Source organism: Rousettus aegyptiacus, unplaced genomic scaffold, assembly GCF_014176215.1.
Source record: "Rousettus aegyptiacus isolate mRouAeg1 unplaced genomic scaffold, mRouAeg1.p scaffold_m13_p_2, whole genome shotgun sequence".
In the NCBI taxonomy this organism is placed as follows: Eukaryota; Metazoa; Chordata; class Mammalia; order Chiroptera; family Pteropodidae; genus Rousettus; species Rousettus aegyptiacus.
In genome coordinates this window covers 169,255,640-169,276,905 of record NW_023416295.1, presented here as the reverse complement: position 1 = coordinate 169,276,905, position 21,266 = coordinate 169,255,640, and the positions used below count along the sequence as shown (strand labels likewise).

General features: G+C 61.9%; 2 protein-coding genes and 1 long non-coding RNA gene across 13 annotated transcripts in view; 2 read left to right on the top strand and 1 right to left on the bottom strand.

The window, feature by feature from the left end:
* The window catches only part of TMPRSS6 (transmembrane serine protease 6), a 37,920-nt gene extending 30,506 nt beyond the window's left edge, over positions 1-7,414 (top strand). The window contains exons 13-18 of one of the 4 annotated variants that reach the window (XM_036237488.1): positions 430-543; positions 1,909-2,025; positions 2,308-2,476; positions 3,734-4,032; positions 5,736-5,872; positions 6,389-7,414. In XM_036237488.1, the coding sequence (XP_036093381.1) occupies positions 430-543; positions 1,909-2,025; positions 2,308-2,476; positions 3,734-4,032; positions 5,736-5,872; positions 6,389-6,547 (995 nt within the window). In that variant the 3' untranslated portion in view covers positions 6,548-7,414. The remainder of the gene's footprint in view (positions 1-429; positions 544-1,908; positions 2,026-2,307; positions 2,477-3,733; positions 4,033-5,735; positions 5,873-6,388) is intronic. The other 3 variants (XM_036237487.1, XM_016161819.2, XM_016161818.2) reach the window with 3 other exon arrangements.
* Positions 7,415-9,859: 2,445 nt separating this feature from the next.
* Positions 9,860-20,403, bottom strand: KCTD17 (potassium channel tetramerization domain containing 17). Of its 8 annotated transcripts, XM_016161824.2 has the most exons (9): positions 20,174-20,403; positions 18,890-18,998; positions 16,575-16,666; positions 15,510-15,605; positions 13,682-13,807; positions 12,255-12,348; positions 11,996-12,070; positions 11,549-11,639; positions 10,485-10,688 (listed from the first exon to the last, which is right to left on the bottom strand). In XM_016161824.2, the coding sequence occupies exons 1-9, from the start codon at positions 20,381-20,383 to the stop codon at positions 10,619-10,621; spliced, it is 963 nt and encodes a 320-aa protein (XP_016017310.1). In that variant the 5' UTR covers positions 20,384-20,403; the 3' UTR covers positions 10,485-10,618. The 8 variants fall into 8 exon arrangements, with proteins under 8 accessions (XP_036093344.1, XP_016017310.1, XP_016017313.1 ...); XM_016161827.2 differs by lacking the exon at positions 11,996-12,070; XM_036237451.1 differs by lacking the exons at positions 11,549-11,639; positions 11,996-12,070 and having other exon boundaries at positions 9,860-10,688.
* Positions 20,330-21,266, top strand: part of LOC107519276 — a 13,994-nt gene continuing 13,057 nt past the window's right edge. The window contains exon 1 of the long non-coding RNA XR_004955847.1: positions 20,330-20,415. This is a non-coding gene — a long non-coding RNA (uncharacterized LOC107519276). The remainder of the gene's footprint in view (positions 20,416-21,266) is intronic.

Genomic DNA, 21,266 nt, shown 5'->3' with positions numbered 1-21,266 from the left:
CTTGAAATAATACCTCTTCTCTGAAGGCTGGCTTCTGGCCCCCAGAGTCGCCATCGGGGCGGCCTGTTCTGGTCTGATCTCCCCAGACCTCTCCCTCCCCCATCCCATCAAAGTTTTGAATATGTGGGGAGAGAAGCAGGAGGGAAGGGAGACGAGCCTTCCTCTGCGATAATCGTGCCTGATGTTTGGAACCAGAACACCTGGCTTCGCGTTATAGCTGAGCCCACTGACCTTGGATAAGTCACTTCATTTCTGTTTCCACCAACAAAACAGGGTATCTTGCCAGGCTGCTGTGAAACTCAGGTATAGAGTAGCCGAGAAAGAGATTTGTGACTGCAACATGCAATACATATTCTACAGACATCTCAAAGTCCAAGCCCTGGTTTTCCGGCTCCCTCCCACCTGCCCCCTCTCTGTGTCCCCACACAGTCTGCAGAGCCACCTTCCAGTGCCAAGAGGACAGCACCTGCGTCTCACTGTCCAGGGTCTGTGATGGACAGCCTGACTGTCTCAATGGGAGTGACGAGGAGCAGTGCCAGGAAGGTAGGGCGGGGTATGACCGGGAATCTCAGAGAAACCAAAGAATAGGTCTCCGCCAGGCAGCCCGGCCCTTCTGCATGCTTCTTCGGCAAAGGTTTCTGCCCTCTTGTCCAAATATTGACCAACCTATCCGTATGTACACCTACATGTCCATCCGTGCATCCATCCATCCATCCATCCATCCATCCATCCATCCATCTTCTGATCTCTCCAACCAGAACTTGAGTGTTACATCCACTCGGTCATTCATCCATTGGCCTGTCCAACCACCTGTCTCCCTATCCACTGAACCGTCTAATTTACCTACTTATTGGTTTACCCAACTACCTATCCGTGTGCCCATTGTTCCATCCTCCATCCATGCATCCATGAAGACATGTATGCAAGCATCCATCCACTGACCCCTTGAACTACCTGTTCGTCCACTGGTCTTCACGACTGCTTAGTTATCCATCATTCTAGCTGTTTATCAGTCTCCCTACTGGGCCATCAATCAACCCATTTGTCGGTCTGCCCAATCTCCTACCAGTGTCCATCCATCCGTCCATCCATCCATGCATACAACTGACCGACCAGCCAACACTTGCAGTCTAGGCAAGGGATAGGCAAGGCAGAGGAAGGAGCTGGGAATAGAAGATGCCAGAGATGTGGTCCTTGCCCTCTGGAGATTATCTTTTAGGAAGAAAACATGATGGGTGACTCTCTCTGCCCAAAGCCTTCTGAACATTATGTCCAGTGGCATTGAAAGACTGGAGGGTGAGGAGATTAGGCAGGAAAAGCTCCGTAGAGGAGGCGGGCTTTGCACTAGGCCTTGAAGAGAGGTAACATTTAAATAGGTGGGAGGAAAGGAGACCTGGAGAAGACCAAGTGGTGGAGCGGGAAGCTCTTCAGGGTAAAGACGGTGTGGAGCAGGTGGGCAGCCAGGTGGGGTCAGGACCTGGAGGAGGACTGCCGGGCTAAGTGAGGAGCCTTAGTCTGATGGGAGAGGCAGAGCCCTCCTCTTACAAGACTAATCGCGAAGTAGCACAGTTCTGCCTTCAGGTACCACATCTGGGAGCGGGGAGGCATGACCCTACGGTCAGGAGCGGGGAAGCTGTGACCCTACAGTCAGAAGATCCAGTCTGAGAGGGGAGACACAGCCTTGCTCTCAGCAGCACAGCCTGAGGGGGGCTGGCCGGTGGGGAAGGGGCACAGCCAACTTGAGGAGACGCTGAAGGGGCCTCAAGAGACCCTTCGCTATGATCAGGAGACCCTTTACCAGTCACCTCCTGGCCTCTTCCAGCCTCCATCTTCCATGGGCCTTGTTTAAAGGCTCCCGCAGGCTCAGGGACCCACCCCCGTGCCCTGCCCTCACCCCCTCTATCCCAGGGGTGCCCTGTGGGACGTTCACCTTCCAGTGTGCGGACCGCAGCTGCGTGAGGAAGCCTAACCCGCAGTGTGACGGGCGGCCCGACTGCCCAGATGGCTCGGACGAGCAGCACTGCGGTGAGCCCACCCTGCCCCGCTGCCAGGGGCCCCGACGCGCCTGGGAGGGAGGGAGGTGGTGCCCACGCCACGAAGCCGGAGGGAAAGCTCACCGTCCGTCCATCTGTCTCTCTACCCTCCCTTTGCCCCCTTGTCTGGACCCCGCCTGCCTTTCTCCCTCCTCCTGCCCTTCACTCCTTCCTTCTACTTCCTCCCTTTGCTCTCCCGCCATCCCCCGCCGTCTCACTGCCCTCCGCCTGCCCCTCCACCTCCGTCCACCCCTGCCCTCTTCCCCACCCCCAGACTGCGGCCTCCAAGGCCCCTCTGGCCGCATCGTGGGCGGGGCCGTGTCTTCGGAGGGCGAGTGGCCATGGCAGGCCAGCCTCCAGGTCCGGGGCCGACACATCTGTGGGGGCGCCCTCATCGCTGACCGCTGGGTGATCACGGCAGCCCACTGCTTCCAGGAGGACAGGTGAGAGGGAGGGCGTGGGGACCAGGACCGCCAGAGATGGCAGAGGAGGCCGTGGCGGGGACGGGTGTCGTCTCTGAGCTCTAAGCAGAAAGAGGGCGGGATGGTGAGGAGCCGCCCAAACTGGCTGTTCCCACACTTGCGGTGGGTCCTGGCTCCACCACGAACGTGCTCCGCGGCCCCGGACAGGTCGCTCAACCTCTCCGTGCTCTGCCTTCGGTGTCTTGTCTCAAGTTGGGTCAGTGATTCATTCATTCGCTCACTCATTCATCCATTCAGCAATATTCGTTGACTGTACCAGGGGCTGTGCTGGACACTGGGGGTACAGCAGGGGACAGAACCGCCTGGCTTGGTCACAGGCCTTCGTCTTCCTCCTCCAGGCGTGCCTCCAAGAGGGGACTTCTCACCCAGCCTCGCAGACATCCTCCCCACCTGCGCGGTAGTGGGCCCCCTCCCCACTCCAGCCCCCTACTCTGGGCCCCCGGACCCCGCCCCCAGCGCCACCAGCCTGGACTCCTTTACCCACACCGCCTCCAATGTCCTGGGCCTACGGTCCGCGGCCAAAGGCTTGGAGCCACGAGGGCATCCCCTCGTTCTTAGAGTCAGAACCAGACATCGAGTCCTCTCCCTTCTCCAGACGAATCCTCAGACACTGCCTGTCCACACTGCAGCCCGGCAGCCCGGAGCCCACCTGCCTTTTGCCCAGGTGCCCAGGGGCTCTTTCTGAGTGTGGTCTGGCCACCTCACTCGCTGTCACTCCATCTCAGCCTGTAAGGGAAAGAAAGCCCTGACGTGGCGTTCAGGGGGCCAATCCTCCACACTCCACTCTCCCCCTGCCCCTCCCCCTGGGGGGGGGGGACTACCAGGTCTCAGTGGGTTCACAGCAGCCCCATCTGTAAAGTGTGCAGATAGAAGGAGAGAAGTACTTGTCAGGTGCCTGGCACCGTGCCTCACGTGCACAGTCTTACCGCCTCCTCCCGTGAACGGTGGAGCAGCAGATGCTCTTCCCATCTCATAGATAAGGAGACTGAGGTGTAGAGAGGCGCGCACCCGTCTAGGAAAGGATGAAGCTGGGGCTGGACCCCAGGCAGGTGGGCTCTAGGGCAGACGTTGGACACTGTACCACCCACTGGCTACCAGCCTTGCAGAGGAGGGAGGTGATGGCCGCGGGGCACGGCGTCGCAGGTGGGGCGGCTGGATATCCCAAGGTCGGGCAGGTGCGAGGCGGCCTCCGAGCAGCACAACCCTCCCCGCCCCCAGCATGGCCTCCGCGGCGCTGTGGACGGTCTTCCTCGGGAAGGTGTGGCAGAGCTCGCGCTGGCCGGGCGAGGTGTCCTTCAAGGTGAGCCGCCTGTTCCTGCACCCGTACCACGAGGAGGACAGCCACGACTACGACGTAGCCTTGCTGCAGCTGGACCACCCCGTGGTGCGCTCGGCCGCCGTGCACCCCGTCTGCCTGCCCACGCGCTCTCACTTCTTCGAGCCGGGCCTGCACTGCTGGATCACAGGCTGGGGCGCCCTGCGCGAGGGCGGTGAGCAGGCTGCATGGCGGAAGATGGGTGCGGCGGGCCTCCCCTAATATCTAGCCTGGGGGGGAGGGGCAAGGGGCTCCTGCACTCCACTCTTGAGGCCTGCTGGCCGGGAGATTAGGTTGGGTTGGATTTCACAGAAGTAAACAATCTTTTACTCCCCATGAGCTCCTGCCCTCCTGGACCTTCCCTCCCTCCCCCAAGGGCATTAAGGAGGACCTAAGTCATAGAAGGTTATCTTGAGGGATATGCATGGGGCGAAGGGGCAGGCCAGGGACCCCGCCACCCACAGGTAAGCTCCTTGGACAGTGGGGGTTAGGAGGGTATGTGTGTGTCGGAGGGTGGGGAGAGAGGCTCTTAATTAAGGTTGGATTTTAAGGAGACGTGATTTCATTTAATCCACCCACAAACCCTAGGGGGGTGGGTATTATGGCCCCACTTTGTGGACGAGGAAACCGAGGCTCAGGGACATTTAGCAGTCGCTTAAAGTTATATAGCCAGAGAGGGTTGGGGCAGAAATAAAACCCAGACCACCTGACCCCAGAGCCCTTGCTGTTTCTGCTACTGTGTCTCAGGACCTAGGACGTCCTCCCCTTCCTTCCTAAAATGACAGGCGCTGGCCACCTCTAAACGCCACCCCTAAATGCCACCCCCCCCCCAGTTCCGTGGGTACAGGAATACAGCCATGCCTGCACCCTACATGGCGGTGGCTTCAAAAATGTGTGATTTATAATCTGGAGGCAGGCAGGACTGCAGAGATCCTTTATAGATGGGGAAACCGAGGCTCAGAGGGAAGCGACTTGTCCACGAGGATGGCGGAGAATAGTGATAAAGCGAGGGTGGTTCGCTCGCTCGTTCGGTGAATTCGACAACCCGTTTTGAGCATCTGCTAGATAGATGGAAGCCACCGAGCTGGGTTAAGGGGATCTAAAGATGAAAAGAGAACATTCCTGGGGGAGACAGGCTGTGTAAGAGCTGAGCTGGACGGGCAGGTACAGGCAGCCCGGAGGAGGTGCCCGGGCAGGTGGGTCAAGCAGGCTTCCAGGGCGGGGCAGGCTAAGCCGAGGCTCAAAGGATGAGCTGGCAGAGTCCTGGTGAAAAAGGAAAGGCATTCCCAGCAAGGGACAGGTGGCCACCCAGCCCCAGCAGGAAGCCTGGGGCAGATAGAGCTGGCTGATGATTGGCGGGGAGGAGGGGCAGGTCCTCTTGGGCCACCGAAGGCTCTCAAGCCAGGGTTCTCCTCTGACCTGCGCTTTGGAACCACCTGTGGGCTTTGAGAAAAACACGGATGCCCTGGCCCCACCCCAGGCGAGCAAAGCATCTCTGGGTGGGCCCAGGCGCAGTGCATGCTGGGACTCCTTGCGGGTTCTACAGCAGCCCTCCTGGGGAATCCCTGGCTGGGCTGGGCCGTGGGGGGATGCTCTCTAGTTTTAGGGGGACAGTGGAGGTGGCCGACTGTGCTCTGGAAAAACCCTCCGGGGCTGTCACAGAGCAGAGGGGAGGGGCCAGGAGGCCCCAAGCAAGAGGAGGGAGAGACACTCGTCCAGACAGGCCTTGGGTAGGGCTCTGTCCTAGGAACTACTCAGAGGAGGAGCCAGGACAGTGGGCAGGGCAGGAGAGATGAAGGGGGTTCTTCCTAGATGCAAGAGGAAAAATAGAAGGAAGAGTAGGGGCTTTGATGGGCACCTCAGATCTTTTCACCTCTGCCCTCTGCCCTCGGCCCCACTGGGCAGGCCCCACCAGCAATGGCCTGCAGAAGGTGGACGTGCAACTGATCCCCCAGGACCTGTGCAGTGAGGCCTATCGCTACCAAGTGACACCCCGCATGCTGTGCGCCGGCTACCGCAAGGGCAAGAAGGATGCCTGCCAGGTGACTCCTGCAGGGCCGGGCGAGATGGGGGAGAGGGTGACGCTCGCGTCACCTGGGGCCTGGCCTTCTGCTCACTCAGCCTGCTGAAAGCTCGCGGGCTCCCAGCCCGGTGGGGATGGCGTCCCCCGTTTACAGATGATGAAACTGAGGCCAGGGAAGGCCGAGGGACTTGCCCCAGGTTGCAGGCCGCCTGTGGTGGGCAGCTCTGAGGCTCAAACCCAGTTCTGCGCCTTGTCCACCATGAGGCACTTTGCCCGAGGTGACATAGTAGAGAGGACTAGAAGGAACCCACGGAAGGAGTCAGAGGTGGGAGGGGGGCAGGGGGACATACGTCCCCAGTTCCATGATAGCCAGGACCTGCCGGAGGCCAGGCCAAGTTACAGGGGAAGCGGAGGCTTCAAAAGGGAATGTGACTTTTTTTGCTGTCATTCAGGAAACTCCTGGCAGCCGGGAGCCTCGCTTGGGATGGATGTACCCTTATCCCAATGTGACGCTGTTCCCCCCTCCCCATTTCAGGGTGACTCGGGTGGTCCACTGGTGTGCAGGGAGCCCAGTGGCCGCTGGTTCCTGGCAGGACTGGTCAGCTGGGGCCTGGGCTGTGGCCGGCCCAACTTCTTCGGCGTCTACACCCGCATCACAGGTGTGATTGGCTGGATCCAGCAGGTGCTGACCTGAGGAGTTGCCCCATGCAGAGCCGGGGCCCACCTCCTGGACTCAGGCGTGCCCAGGGCACCCATCAGGACGGGGAGCGAGTATCCTGGGGCAGCAGGGCCCTGCGGAAGCAGGAGGTGGCTTCCCGTCTCTACTTTGTGACTTTGCCCCAGAGAGGGCACAAGGAGGGGAAAGGGCCCTCAGCTGGGGGTCGAGATTTCCCTGCAGGGCCTGGGGTGGTCCCCAGCCCCAGCTGGTGGGTTCACATCCAGCCTGTCCCCTCCTGATTCTCTCTCCTCCTTCCCCTTCCTCCACTGCTGACTTTGGTGGGGGAGGGTGGGAATGGTTCGGCAGCGAGAACACGGCTTCCAGGCCCCAGTGGGAGTGTCTGAGCCCCCTCCCCACTCCCAGTGCAGAGGCTGCTTGGGCAGCACCCTCTCCAGGGGGCAGATTCCAGCCCGTGACGCCTCCAGCCTAACTAGAAGGGGCTGGGGGCTCAGAGCCCTGGAGACAGCCAAGGGGGCCAGCTGCCACCATGAGCCAAAGGGCGGGGGTGCTCTGGGTCCAGGGTCCTCACGCCCCCGTCCCCCGACCCCCGGCCTCCATTGCCCACTCTCGCCTGGAGGTGAGCTCAGCTCCCCTGTGGAATAAAGCCATCTGGTCTGTGACCCAGCTCTGGGGATTGAATGGGGCCTCGGGCACCAATATCAGCCAGTTTGCAAGCGCCCTGAACCCAGGTAGGGGCAGTGGAGGCAGGAGGAGCCTCCAGGGCAGCTGTGCAGGTCCCAGGGGCTACCCCAGGAAGGCCATGGTTTGGTGACCCTCAGGTCAGAGTGAGGGATGAGGCGAGCGACGGGGTCGTTCGGGAACCTTGGAAGGGAGCGGGCTCAGCGAGGGGCAGCCATCCTCGCGGTCACAGGTCACACCGATCACATCACACCGGGGGGGGGGGGGGGGGGGGCTGGGCGTGGTGCCTGCTGGGGAAGCCCTGCCTCCTGGTTCCCACTTCCCCGCCACGTGACACTCCCTCTGCATTCTCTGAGTCATTTACTCGGGGCGCATCTCACAGTTTCCTACTACGGGGTCACAGACGTGCACGGAACGTGGCTCCTGACTTCGGGAGCGGCGGGGTCAGCGATCCAGTGTGAAGGGGCTTTGGGGTCCAAGGCGGCCGAGGCGGGGAAGGGCATTCCAGGGGGGAGAACAGCATGTGCAAAGGTACAGAGTCCGGAAAGAACACGGCGTGTCGGGGAACGGTACGCTGTGTTCGTTTAAACAGAGCTTGAGTAGGGGAGGGCGAACGGGGAATTGAAGGAGGGGAAAAAAGCTGAGGTTGGACCACAAGGAGCCTGGAGTCGAGCGAAGGGGTGTCCCTGGGGTGTCCCGGGGAGCCACGGAAGGCTGAAGAGCGGGGGAGTGACTGACACACAGGTGGGTTCCCGTTTTAGAACCGCCAGGGCGGAGGGGGCGGGAGGCAGGGAGGCCGGTGAGGCCGCCGCAGAACTGAGAGGGGCAAGTCAACCAGGGGTCTGGCCCGAGCAGCTGGCCAGTGGAGGGCCTCCTGCCTGACCCGGGGCGCCTGCGAAGGGCAAGGCTGTGGGACGGTGTCGTGAACTTGGGGTGCCTCTAGGAGGGTGGTGTCCAAGAAGCAGGTGGAGCTTGAGAGAGGTTTGGAGGGATGTTAGAGCCACCACCCATGGAAGGTGACGGGGGAGCCTAGGGGTGGGGCAGGGGGACAGAGACACGGTGGCCAGGGGCCGAGCAGCAGGCTGGAGGGGAACTGAGAGGGGGCAACCAAGGCCGTGGCCTGAGCGAGGGTGGTCAGCGACGCCCACGGGGCCGGGTCCTGGGTCACTGGTGCCTCTTGGGCACAGCGGTAGAGGGGAGGAAAGGCGGAGTCAAGTGTGGACACGCCTTTCTTGAAGGCCAGCTGGGAGAGGAGGAAGGGGTAGCCTCAGAGACCTAGACTCGAAGGGGCTTCAGAGCCAGGGAGCTGCTACATGTCCACGGTGGATGAGGGCGCCTTGGGCAGAGGGGAGAGCGGCCGGGGAGAGCGGCCAGGGTGCACGGTCAGCTCCGGGGTCCTGTCTGGGGGAAGAGACGGGACAGCAGGTGGAACAGACGCTGTGGGCGACCCCTTTGGGGTGGGGGAGCTGTGTCGGAGCGTTCCTACCCCAGCAGGCCCTCGGGGTTCTCAGAGGGGGATGCGGAACACTGCGCTGGGTGCTTTGCTAAAATGCAAATCGCGGGTGGCGGTGGGTAATCTTTAACAAGCCTCCTGGTGACTCTTTTGCAAGAGTTGGACACAAAGCATGAGGTCAGCTTTATCAAGCAGAGTGACCCGAGGGGAGGTGGTGCGGCCCCCTGATCACTGAGTGGATGGAGGAGCCTCAGCTGGCCCTGGGGATGCCTAGGGGATCCCTGCTTTGCAGGGTTGGCCCCTCAGCAGTGCTAAGAAAGGGATACACTCAGCAGGATGAGGGAGGAGAGGGGACTTGCCAGGTGGGGTGGGGACCTGGCTGGGTAGGTTCAGGGGACTTGGAGAGGTCAAGTGGGCATTTCGGTGTTTATATTTCCTCCGGAGTGTGGAGGTGACCAACAGGTGTCTTTAACGGGAAGCAGAGGGGGCGTCCTGGGTGTCGGGATGGAGCAGAGGTGGCCTGGGGCAGCACAGAGTGAAGCCAGCAAGCAGAGTACCGTCTGACAGCGGAGAAGGGTGAGGCTGGGACGTGGGAGGACGAGGAGCCAGGCTTGAGAGGACCAGGCCTCGGAGCCCAACCCCCTACCGCCTCAGCACCCCCAGCTGGCCCAGGGCTGCCTGGAGGCAGGATGGGACCCGCGTGACTCAGGCCTGATCCTTGGAAGTCATCTGGTCCGACCCTTCACTTTATAGATGAGGAACCTGAGGCAGGCACTTGCCAAAATCCCCCTGGCCAAGCCGGAGAGGAGCCCTCGGTGACTGGCCACTGGCGGAGGATAAAGCCATGACCTCCCTCCCCTTACACACGCAGGAGGGACAACGGGGCAGGGTCGCTGGGCTTTAGGAAAGAGCCCCATTACCTCTGGGCCATCCACCAGTGGTTCCAACCCTTATGGCCCCAGGCACCGTGCGAGAGTCTAACGCCTGATGCTCTGAGGCGGAGCTGAGGCGGGGATGCTGGCGCTGGGGAGCGGCTGCAGATACGGGGGAAGCTTCGCTCGCTCGCCTGCAGCCCGGCTCCTAACAGGCCGCAGACAGCACCAGTCTGCATGCAGCCTGGGGGCTGGGGACCCCTGGTGCACCTTGAGTTTAGCCCTTGTCCCCAAAAGTGCTCCAAAGAGGAGGAGGCGGCCAGGCCGGTTGTTTCTTCAGATTTTATTACACGGTGGGGTCAGATGCAGCTGAGAAGTACCCAGCCGGCGAGTCAAGTCGTAAACGCAGGGGGGCCCTGGGCAGAGGAGGGAGTGCCCCCCGTTCCCTCGTCGCCAGTTCCTGAATGGCCCCTCGGCTCCTGCTGAGCCGCTCCTGGCCAGGGCACTCCGTCCACAGCAGTACAGACGGGGTGGGAGCAGTCAGGCGAAGGCCCGGTCGCCCGCATCTCCGTCCGACAGGACCAGCCGCACCCCTTCGCCCCCCACCAATACCTGAATCTTATCTGGGGCTAAGCAGGTCCTTCCCCCTTGAAAGAAGGGTGAGGGGGGCCGCCCAAGCCTGGCACTTACACACCCCCTGAGGGAAGGCTTTCTAGGGTTCCGCCCCTCTTAGATGCAACCTCACAACAACCCTGTGAGGTAGGTGAAGGGGAGGAGTGAACCCATCTGACGGACAGGGAGACTGAGGCTCAAGGAGGTGACGTGACGGGGCCGGGGGAGGCCGTGTCTGCCATGCAGCTAGGGGGCTCGGGGGAGGGGACATAGGGACCTGGGAGACACAGCCGGACAGCGCCGCACTTCGACCACAGGCAGGCGGAGGCGGCTCCGCCCAGGGGTCCCAGGGCCCACCCCGGAGGCAGCGGGAGGCCACAGCCCCGCAGGTGTAGACAGAGGTGGCAGCGGGGAGAGTGCTTCCTCCACCTCGGGCCGGGGGCCCACCCCATGGTACAAAAATAAAGGACTTCAGATCGGAACCCCAAGTCCCTGGAGGTGATCTGGGGCCTCACATCCGGGTGCCTCTGGCTTGTAACAGCTAGAAAATAAGAGGAGAAGGGAGGAAGGGGTGGGGAGCGGTCAGAACACCGGGAGGGGGGTGGGGGGGGCGGCAGGGAGGGGGTGATGTGGGGCCAAGAGAGGGCAGAGAGGAGATCGAAATGGAGGGAGGGAGGGGTGGGGAGACAGGGAGAGAGAAAGAGGTAGGTGAGTCACAGGGTCCCTTGTGGGAGGAGGGAGGGGGCTGAGGCCCAGAGAAGGTAGATTCAGAGCCCAGGAGGAGGGGGAGCAGGAAGGGGCCCCAGCTCGCCTGTTGAGGAGCCCCATGCCCCATCCTGGGTTGGGCGGTGGCTACTAGGAGGCCAGGTTCTGCCAAGACTCTGGCCAGGGAATCGAGGCCGAGAGAGGCAGGTCGCAGAGAGCAGCTACCTGTTCCCATTTGAGAGACAACTAACATTTCAGTAGGGACAGTTAACTTGCCCAGGGTCACATAACAAGATTGAGTGGGGCCTTGGGGGCACCTGGCCAGGACTTTTTCTGCCCCACCCCGATCGTTAGCCAGCTGTAGCGGACCCCTCTCCTCGTAGGCCGGGGGGAATCCGCGGCCTGTCCTTCCCACCCCGCTGGGATGCAGGAGCTCCTGCGTGCGGGGGGGAGGCCAAGGCACCCGGCCCACTCCCCTGCTGTCCCCCTTCCCAGCCAGGCTCTGGCGCCGACGGGCAGGTGGGAGAGTTTCTGCCCCCTTTCTTCTCTCAGAGCCTCATACCCAAGAGGCCCAGATAGGCTGAGAAATGGAGGAGGAGAGGAAAATCAGCCGAAAGTCTGGCTCAAGTCCAAGGAACAAGAGATGAGCACCCTCCTGGCTTCCGCCCCTCCCTCCAGCTCCGCCAAGCTACAAACCAGGGATGGCAGCTCTGGGGGCGGGCGAGGGGCCGGGAAGAGGCCCTCACTGCGAGCGCAGCCTCAGGTCTGAGGGGGTGCGGGCAGGAACCTGCAAGGAGGAAACGTGAGGAGGAGGCGAGGAGGTGAGGCGCCGCCGGGGTGGGGTGGCCCGGCCTCAGAGGTGCCCGGCGGGGTTGGCGGGCCCAGAGGAGGTGCAGCTGCACCCCTCTTCCCCAGGCCAGGAGGCAGGAGCTGCCAGAAGGGGTGCAGGAGGTGGCGGGCAGGATGCTCTGAGATGCAAGGCCGGGGCGCCTCCGTAGAGGGCGCGGGAGGCGGGGACCAGGGCGGCCCCGGGATGGAGGTGTGAGCAGGCAGAGAGGAAACCCGGGCAGGGGCAGAGAGGGAAGAGGCAGGGTGCAGATGAAATCCAGGAGGAAGAGGAGGTGGATGAAGATGAGGCAGGACCTCCAGCGGGAAGCGGAGGAGGAAGAGGCGGTGGTGGGAGGGAGAAAAGGTTAGCGGGATCCTGAGATGACTGGGCTGCAAAGAGAAAGTGAGAGAAGGGATGGTTATGCAGGTGAGGCGCCAGGCAGGCGGCTGAGCTAACCCTGGTGGCCCCCCCCAGCGGCCCCCGGCCCCCCGGGCCCTGCGGCTGGCTCCGGCGGGGAGCGGGCGGGAGGCTCGGCTTGTGTTAGCGATCATTCTCCTCGGGGGGTGGCTGCACCTTTCTCCTGTGTATCTGCCTCCACCTGCACCTGTTGCACCTCCACCTCCTCCTCCTCCTGCTGCTGCGCCTCCTCCAGCTGCTCCTCCGCGCTCTGTGGACCCGCCGGCAGACCCAGGGAAGAAAGAGTGGAGAGCTAACGAGGGGGCCTGTGGGCGGCTTTTCCCGTGGGCCCCGGCTCGGGGTGGGCGGGGGGGCTAGATGAACGGGGACCTCCAGGAGCGGGGGAGAGCTACAGCCAAAGAAGCTGGGCGTCGTGTCCAGTCCCCTGGGAAGCCTGGGAAGGGGCTGGAGGAACCAGCAGGAAGGGCCTTGCGGGGTGCTCACTGGTCGGTCTGGCTGCTGGGTGACGGGGGAAAGGGGATCAGGGTGGGCGTGTGGCTGGGGTCCTCTGAGAGGCTCCTGGGAAGGCCTCATTTCAGGAGGGCTGACCAGAGTCGAAATAAGGCCGGGAAGGCTCGGGACAGACCCCGCCCAGGTCTGGGATGCCAGCAACAGGCTCTGGCACCCAGGTCCCGAGGCTTTTGTCCAGAGGGGCAGAAGCGGCAGGCTCACTCTCCACCCTTGCAAGGCAGTGCCGGCCACTGGCCCTGATGGGGGTGTGTGGGCAGAGGAAGTCAAAGGACAGGGAGGCAGACGGACAGGAAGCCGGCGCTCCCACGTCTCCAATGCACACGGACAGGCCCCAGCGGGATGGTCCCCCTTCCCGGCCTGGCTTGCTGTCTGTCCCACTGGCCCTACCGAATGCCCTTAAGGCTTCTGAACAGCCGAGCGTCCAGGTGCCAGGACCTCCTCTCAGGCCCCCGCCCCACAGCCAGCTGATGCTGCCTCAAAGGCCAGCGTGGAAACACGGAGCCGGACCCCACAGGGCTCCTGACCCCTCTCCTGCAGAGCGCCAGAAGAGGAGGCCTGGGAAAGGGGCACAGATCTGGCTTCCCTGCCCTGGCCCACGCCTGCTGGGGCCATTTATCCGCCCCTGGGGATAAACAGGCCCTTCGGACCCCAGGAATTCCAAGGCCGACAGCACCACAGAGGACGTGATCCACCCCGCTTACTTCTCATAGAGAACAACAAAATTCCCCAGGGGACGGGATTTGCCCAGGGCCACACCGAGTGTGGCCCAGACCCCTAATCCAGTGCCCTCCCCTTGTGCATGCTGCTCCATGGCTACCATGTGACCACCACTCAAATGGCATCTACGTCACTCTCGCCATGCCCTCGGGATGGTCCCATCTCACTGCCCCCACCCCGCAGCCTGGACCTGGGTAACTGGCGTGAGCAGACAGGACCATGGGTGGCGTGGGATGGATGGCATCGGCTGTGACCGGGAGTTATGCGTGCGCAGCAGGAGGGAGAAAGGCGAAGCCGGGAGGGCTAGGCGGGGGGGAGGGCGGGGAAGCGGGGAGAGGCTGAGGTTGGGGGCTCACCTTGGCCTTGCGGCTGGACTCGGAGCTCAGCCCACGCGGGGAGCTGTGGAGCTCCTTGGACACCACGCACAGGAACTCTGCCTGGTCCTCGCTGCCGTAGTTGTAGGAGGAGCCGATGTTCACCAGCTGGAGGGGTGGCACACGGGCAGAAAGGACAGGGCCGGGTGTGGGCGGCGGGCCGTGGGGAGGGCGGAGGCGGACGCCGGCTCTTGTCAGGATATCCGCCGGCGTCCCGACCTGGCCGTTCTGCTCAGGCTCATGCCTGGGTTTCCAGGGGGCCTCTCTGGGTCGAAAGTCAGGCTTCTCCCCGTCCTGCCCCGCACCCCTGGTATGATTCCCCAGAGCAGCCCCCCCACCTGGCCTGGCCGGGCCTGGTCCCCGCAGGAGGGCGGCAGTATCTCCGCTGCTCCCCTTCCCACCCCCACCCGCAAGCCCGGCTCCGGAGGCCGCCTCCTAAAAGCAGGAGGCCCGGAATGGGCAGTCTGCCGCCGTCTGCCCCAAATGTGGCTGCAGCAGCCCTGGCTGAACCAGGCTGACACGACGGAGCCCCCCAAAACATTCGGTTCACTCCTAGAAGCAGACGTAGGCAGGTCACCCAGTCCTCAGGCAAATGACCAGTGGCACCCGACCTGCTGGCTCACCCTCTGAGAGCCCATGAATTGCTCTCACGGGCAATCCTACTTTTGTCCTGAAGTCCCTAGAATAACCACACCCACAGGGCCCCTCTGGCTGATCTGAAAGGTCTCACTCAGCCCTCAGGGCCCCTCACCCAGCAGGTGGAAAAAACACCAGCCACTATGGCAAACGAGGCCTGGCGAGGCGGTGGCCTGCCGGAAGTCCCACAACCAGGAAGAATGCAACGGGAGTTAGAACCCGGGACTCCGGGGCCTCTCTGGGGTCCTACAGACTTAAACACTGCTAATTATTCACATGATGCCAGCTGGTTCCAATGTCGAGTCCTGCCCCGGGCTGGGAACTTTTATCAGTGGTCCTTCTGTCTTCGCGACAGAGCTGCATCACAGACTAGAAAGCAGTCTCAAGGAGGAGTCACACGGCATGTCCCTGGTGAGGCCTGGACGTGAGTCAGGTCCCCGGCTCCTGGTCGGGGCTCCTTCCTCCACCTGCCCGGCCATCCCAGGGAGACCGGTGTCCTCCCTTCTTCGACCTCCACGTGCGAGGGAGCACAGATGGGAGTGGAGAGAGGGCCAGCCAGAGCTGCCTCCTTCCCCAGGCGCAAATCTGACCTGGGGTTAACTCGCTGGCCCCTTTCCCCCGGAAACCTGTCAGGTGGGACGCCAGCTGTACTACTGGGGCCATAACCGCCTGCGACAAACATTCCTCCTGCGGGGTGAACCGCATCTGGACTTGGAGGAACCAGAGGTCACTCTAAATTCCTCGGGGGAAGTCACTGCTTTGGGCGTCCCCTAATGTGGCTGTACCTGGGCATGTCCCTTGTGGGGACCCTGGAAGCTGGGCCTAGGGAATTGCTGCAGGAGGTACTGACCCAAGGCGGACTCCACTCACTCACCTATGTGGATCTCGACTACCCGCGCCAGACGCTCGTTCATACTACAGTGTAGACCACTACCGGCAGGCTGCGAGGGCTCCCACCGAGGGGGACGCCCAGAGCTGCCCTGCGGCAAACGGGGCTTCCGGCCTCGCTCCGGCTCGGTCAGCCTGCTGCCAGGGTGGCCTTTCCCAATCGCGTTTGGTTTGATTTAAGACGACCCCCTGCGCGGAGGCGGCCGTGGGCAGCAGGACAGTCAAGGCTGGGGCTGTGGGAGGGGAGGGGCCTGCTCTGCCCAGAGGCTGGGAGGTCCCCGCCTACCTGCTCAAAGCGCCAGCCGTCAGACATGGTGGAGACCATCTGCGTGAGCTCTTCCTCCTGGCACTGCAGCACGCGGTACACGTGCTTGGGCGGGACCTGCAGGCAGAGGGGCACCGCGGAGGGCGCCGGTGGGAGCGGTGGGCGCCCAGGAGGAAGCTGAGCGCCTGCCTCCCGCCGGCTTCTCCTCTCCCCCTGTGCCATATACCCCGGGAAGGGGAGACGGAGGGGGCGCAGGCAGGGAGGGAAGGCGAGAGCCATGTTTTGGGTGCCAACCACGGGCCGGGCACTCGACCTTCGTGATCTCGCTTACTCCTTCCAAACATTCTGTGAGTTATGGGATTTTCGTGGAGGCTCAGAGGGGGTCAGTTACCTGCCCAAGGTCACCCGGCTAAAGAGTAGCAGAACCAGAATTGGAACACAGATGAGACAAGGAGGGAAGGGAAGGGTTTGGGGGACATTCCGGGTCACTAATGGAGGCAGGCCCTCCAGGAGACATGGAGTGTCCCCGCTTCAACCTGGGGCACTACCCGTCCCTTACCACCCCCCGCCCCCCGTCTCCCCCAGGGAGGGCTGGGAATCTCTCCAGCTCCTCCTACAGACTGGTCACTGGGGCCCAGGGTCCAAGCTTGTGCTGCACCTACCAGGGGACGACATAACCCCACGAAATGGACAGTTTGCCAATCCTGCATGGCCCCCCCGCACCTCCACACCGACCCCATTTTGCCTGTGGGGAAGGGAAGGGAGGGCACTTCTCGGCACCTCTGCATTCCACAAGGGGAACTCAAGACCCAGAGAGGGGCGTGCTTGGCCCGCGGTCACACAGCGAACAGATGCAGGGCGGGGACAGAACCAGCGTCCATCTGCCAGTCTGGGGCTTTGCCGGGCAGTCAGGGTGCTGGAGAACCACCCGCCCCTTACAGGGTAACTCAGCCTCCCCAGGCTGAAAACGCCGATCCGCCTCTCCCAACCTTTCTCCCGCCGCCCCCTCTCTCCGCCCACCTCCCTCTCTCCGCCACGCCCTGCTCCAGCCATGGGTGCTGCCCTGCTGCTCCCCTGTTCCCAGACCTGGGTGACAGTGTAGTCCTTCTCCTCCATCCGGTCTTTGATGATGCGGATCAGCGGGCCGATGTTGTAGAACTCCGCTTCCTCCAGGACCCCTGGCACAGACAGCGGCCCGCGTCACTCCCACTGCCCCCGCTGCCCTGTTCTCCCCTGCCTCCTCCTCCGCCTCCGAACCCACCCCCTGCTCCCGTCACACGAGGGTGACCAGCATCTCTGAGTTCAGGGCTCAAGCAAGAGCGAACATTTCCTTCCTTGGATCCCACACTCTTTGTGGAAGGAGCGAGAGGCCGCCACTCGGTGGCCTGACATCTCTGCTGTGCTGAGCATGGTGACCGAGGGGCACTCGTCAGTCCCCTAATCTGGGGGCTGCTCTAGGGCTGGTTCATTGGGACTGGACCCTGGAACGCCGCAGGAGAAGGGCCCTAGCTGACCCCTATGACGGGCTCCCATTTGTGAAGCACACGCCAAGTGCCAGGTGAGGTGCTAGGCATTTTCCATTCTTTATGGCAGTTAATTCTCAGAACTAGAAATAGGTACTTCCGTCACCCCCAGTACACAAATGGGAAAAGTGAGGGCCAGAAAAAAAAAGCAGTTTATCCGAGGCCCCAGAGCCAGTAAGTGGCAGAGCTGGGACTCAAACTCAAGCTCCTGACTTCAGAGCCCGCTGTAAATGCATAATCTTTGTGCATGTGCATATCCCCGACTCCCACACTCCTGTGCTTATCACAAGCCCTGGGGACATAGGAGAAGCAGGCATTATTGTCCCCATACCCTTAAGGAAACTGAGTCTTAGAGACCAAAGGTGAAGAGGAACAGCCCCAGGTCTTTGTACTCCCTAAGCCCCTTCACAGCGGGGACCCTCTGGTCATTTCCATGACAGGCCTCTGGGCTCCCTGGGGACAGGGCCCATGTCTGATTACGCTATTGTCCTCAGTGCCCACACAGCACCTAACACAGGGTAGGCAGTCAGTGAGGCTTGCTGCCTGAGTGCTCCTCACGGAGCCCTGCAGGTGACAGACAGCTAACAGGGCATCACTGGTCCTCAGTGCTGGGTACCACACTAAGCGATGCACTTGTATTAGCTCCTTTTATCCTTATAGCAGCACAGCAAGGTGGTGCTACTGTCACCCCATTTCACGGATGCTGGCATGCAGGCAGAGAAGGATAAGTGACTTTCTCAGTGTCACACAGCTACTAAGACTCCTCCCAGAGCCCCCGGCCTCCTGGATGGGGGCCCTAGCTCTGTCTGAGTTGCAGAACATAGAGAAACCCAGCACCTATAAACAGGTGTTGGCGATGACGCAGATAGAATGTTTACCTCCTCTTCCAGAGGGACCTACTCCTGGGCTCGGGCCACGCCCACGGTACCTGTGCCCCTGGAGGGGCTGTCAGGGAAACTATGGGCCCTGCTGAGCCGGTGCCTATGGTGGGCTCTGATTTTGAGGTCCTGGCCCACTAGGGACCCACTAGGGGGATGGACCATGGGCCACAGTGAGGAGGGATGGGCTACGCTAGACACCCAGAGCATAAGTGCCGGGACGCATACATTTATTGTCACAAGATACGCTCTCCTTGGTGTAGATCACCACTCCGACTTTACTTACACGTGGAGGCTCAGAAAGAAGTGATATAGCCAAGCTGGCCTGGCCGGGCTCGCTGACCCACAGCCCCGCCCTGTGCCCCAGTGAAGAGCTGATTCGGCACTGACCGTAGGCTCTGCCCCTGGCTGGGGCCATCCCTCCAGGCACAGTTTCCCCACCATCTGCTGGGCCCTAAAGTGGGCATCTATAGGGCCTTAGCCACTCAGGCCTGGGATGGTCAAAGCTCCCTGGAGAGCAGGCCCCCTCCTTCCCTGTCTCCACCCACAACCAGCACTGTGCTGCAGAGGCTGCCAGATTTGGGGAAGAGGCACCTGTTCCACCCACCTGCTGACTGCAAGCCCTCACCAGGCATCTGAGATGCTGGATACACCTGCCCAGCTCCACCCTGTTCACACCTGGTTTCCCAGGAGGCCAGGAGAAAGGACACCCCGGCCCGCATGGCCACCGCCAGCCTCTCTAGCTCCCTCTAACCTCTGCCTGTGTATTTCCGTTACCTCCCTAACAGTACCCAGTGAAAGCTCAGACTGGTCAGCTTGGCAGAGCCCCTAGGCTCAGCCTGGGCAGAGGCTTTGAGATTCAGCTCTGTCATGGATAAGAGGAGGCAGGGAACACAGAGAAAAACAGATGTCCCTCCTGGCTGGGAGAAATGGCTTTAGACCCCCCACAGAAGGCCTGGCAGGCTGCAGAGGGCAGGGCTAGCTTCCTGGACCAACTCACCCTCCTCAGCCATGTCCTTGTCCAGCACCAGTTTGCCATGACGGAGGAAGTTCAGGATGGGCCCGAAGTAGGTGGGGTCGCGGTCAATGAGGTAGGCCCCGGTCTCATCCTATGCGGGGGAGGGGCACAGACTGTGAGAAGAACGAGGCCTCCCCCTGCCCGCCCCTTCACTCAGGCCAGGTAGAACACTGGAGGGAGAGACAGAGTGAGCGTAGAGTTTGTTTTTCCCTGGAATAAAGTGGCATCATGGAGCGAAAAGGATTTGGGGTCAGATACACCTCGGTTCAAATCCCGCCTCTGCTTTCTCCTGACTGTGACCTTAAGCCAGAGATTTGTCCTCTTTGAGCCTTACTCCTCTCCCCCATAACTAGGGGTCACTGTGAGCATCCAGTGGGGTCTCAGTAGCACCTGACCCAAAGGAGGACTGTCCCTCTCAGAGCTTGTGCCCCCGAAGCCAGCCCTAGCGTCTGCACCAGATCCCCAGCCATTCTAGGGAGGTTTGCAGGTTTGCAAAGGAGCTGCTCTCCTCCGACACCCTCAGACCGCAGGGAGGCTGGGCGGGCAGCAGCACAGCTCCACAGAGAGAACAGGGAGAATCGAGAGGGGAGGGGACTTGCCCAAGGTCACAGCATCAGATGGTAAGGCAGTTGGGGAGAGGGGGTCTTGGAAGTCATCTCCAGACCAGCCTCCTCTGGTTACAGACAGGAGGCTGAGCCTGCAGCAGGGGAGGGTCCCATCTAAGGTCACCCAACAGTTTACAGCAGAGCCGGGATGGTCCCCAGAACTGGTACCTGCCAGGCCAGCACCCCTTCCAGAGGAAGCCCAGCTCTGGAGCCACCCTGGGCCTTCTCCACCAGCTCCCTGCACACTGAGGCCACCTACACCCCAAAGGGCAGGGAGAAGCTGCCTCAGCCACTCCTTTCTCAGTGCAGGGGTCCCGTTTGGGAAGGATGAAGGCCGAGGTGTCTGTCTGTCCCCACAGCCCCAAAGGACGGGGGAGAGTAGGATCTGATTCACCAGCCTCCTGGGGTGGGAGCCCAGGGAGAACTCAGAAGCTCCAAATGGCCGCGGCCTGGCGTTGTCCCGTTGCCAGGGCGATGGGCACATTCCTCACTCTCGGATCCACTTCCTCCTCCCCCCTCCTCTAGCCAGTTCTTCCCGCCTCCAGCTCTTTAGAAATAAAACCAGCCGGGTTCCCAGCCTGGCGGGCCGGCCAGACCGTACAGCCCGACTCCAGTGAATGGAGGACCCCCAGCCCCACGCCGCCCACCCCGCGGGCCTCACCCGGTCCGACTGCAGCTCTTCGCCCTGGCACAGGCGGCTGAGGAAGGACTTCTGCTCCCGGCACAGCGTCTGCCGGGTGGTCAGGAACACCGTGCCCCCCACGTTGAGCCGCACCCACTTGCTCCAGCCGCCCGCAGCGCGGCCGCCCGCCCCGGCCGGCGGCACAGCCTCCCGGGCCTCCATCCTCATCGCTGGCCCTGGCGTCTGCATCCTCCCGGTTCCCAGCGGCTGGAGGCGGGCAGGTACTGCGCGCGGGGCATGTTGGGAGCTGTAGTCCATGTCGCCGGCGGGGGGGCGGGCCAGGGGGGAGGGTCCGCAAGTGCCAGCCATCTGCCTTCCCCAGCCCAGCCCTATTTTGCCCTGGGAGACCCACGAACCCGGGTCTCTTGAAGAAGCCGTTGGTCAAATGACTGTATTTGGGGAAGGTCAAGTTCGGGGTCACTGGGAAAATAGTGAGTGGTACCCCAAACCAACAACCCTCCCACTTGTTCTCCACAGTATTGATCCAGGCCGGGTTATCAAACGGCTGACAAATATGGAAAGAAATGTTTCTCTCCCAGAATTCCATATTTACCTGTACCTGTTTTCTAATATTCTTTCATTCTGCCCTTTGTGTGGGTGAGGGATGAAGGGAGGGGTGCTGGGTTCTTTCCCCACATCAGTTCTTTGGGGACAACTAGTTGGGCTTAAAGTTGACCGAGGGGGCACGGTGTTCCAGACGCTTCGTGTGTCCGTGTTATTCACTGACGCTCTCAGCAGCCTGGTGAGGCTGCCGTTACTTTACCCATTGTACAGATAACGACTCAAGTGAGTGATCTTCCTGACTCACTGCTGGAGAGTGGCAGGCTGGGCCGCGCCCAGGTGGATTCCAGATGCATTTCCACCACCAAGGCCCATTTCCTGCTCCCCTGCCGCAGCTTGTCAGTGCTCCTTGGGAAAGATATCCAGGGAGGAAGTGTGGGGAGGGCACGAGATCAAAGTCAGGAGAGCTGGATCTCCATCCTGACCTTTGCAGGATGAGCCGTGGGAAGAGGTCTCGGTTTTCCCATCCCAGCTTCAGGAGGGGGAGGAGGGCTTGATCGTGTGGGTTTCC

What these genes read in the sequence shown, in the direction of transcription:
- KCTD17 (XM_016161822.2), bottom strand. Translation starts at nt 20,383, where the DNA reads ATGCAGACGCCAGGGCCAGCGATGAGGATGGAGGCCCGGGAGGCTGTG. An exon ending in CAAGGACATGGCTGAGGAGG is followed by an intron (nt 16,667 to 18,889) that starts GTGAGTTGGTCC and finishes TGTCTGTGCCAG; the next exon opens with GGGTCCTGGAGGAAGCGGAG. An exon ending in AGTCCAGCCGCAAGGCCAAG is followed by an intron (nt 12,349 to 13,681) that starts GTGAGCCCCCAA and finishes GCGGGTCCACAG; the next exon opens with AGCGCGGAGGAGCAGCTGGA.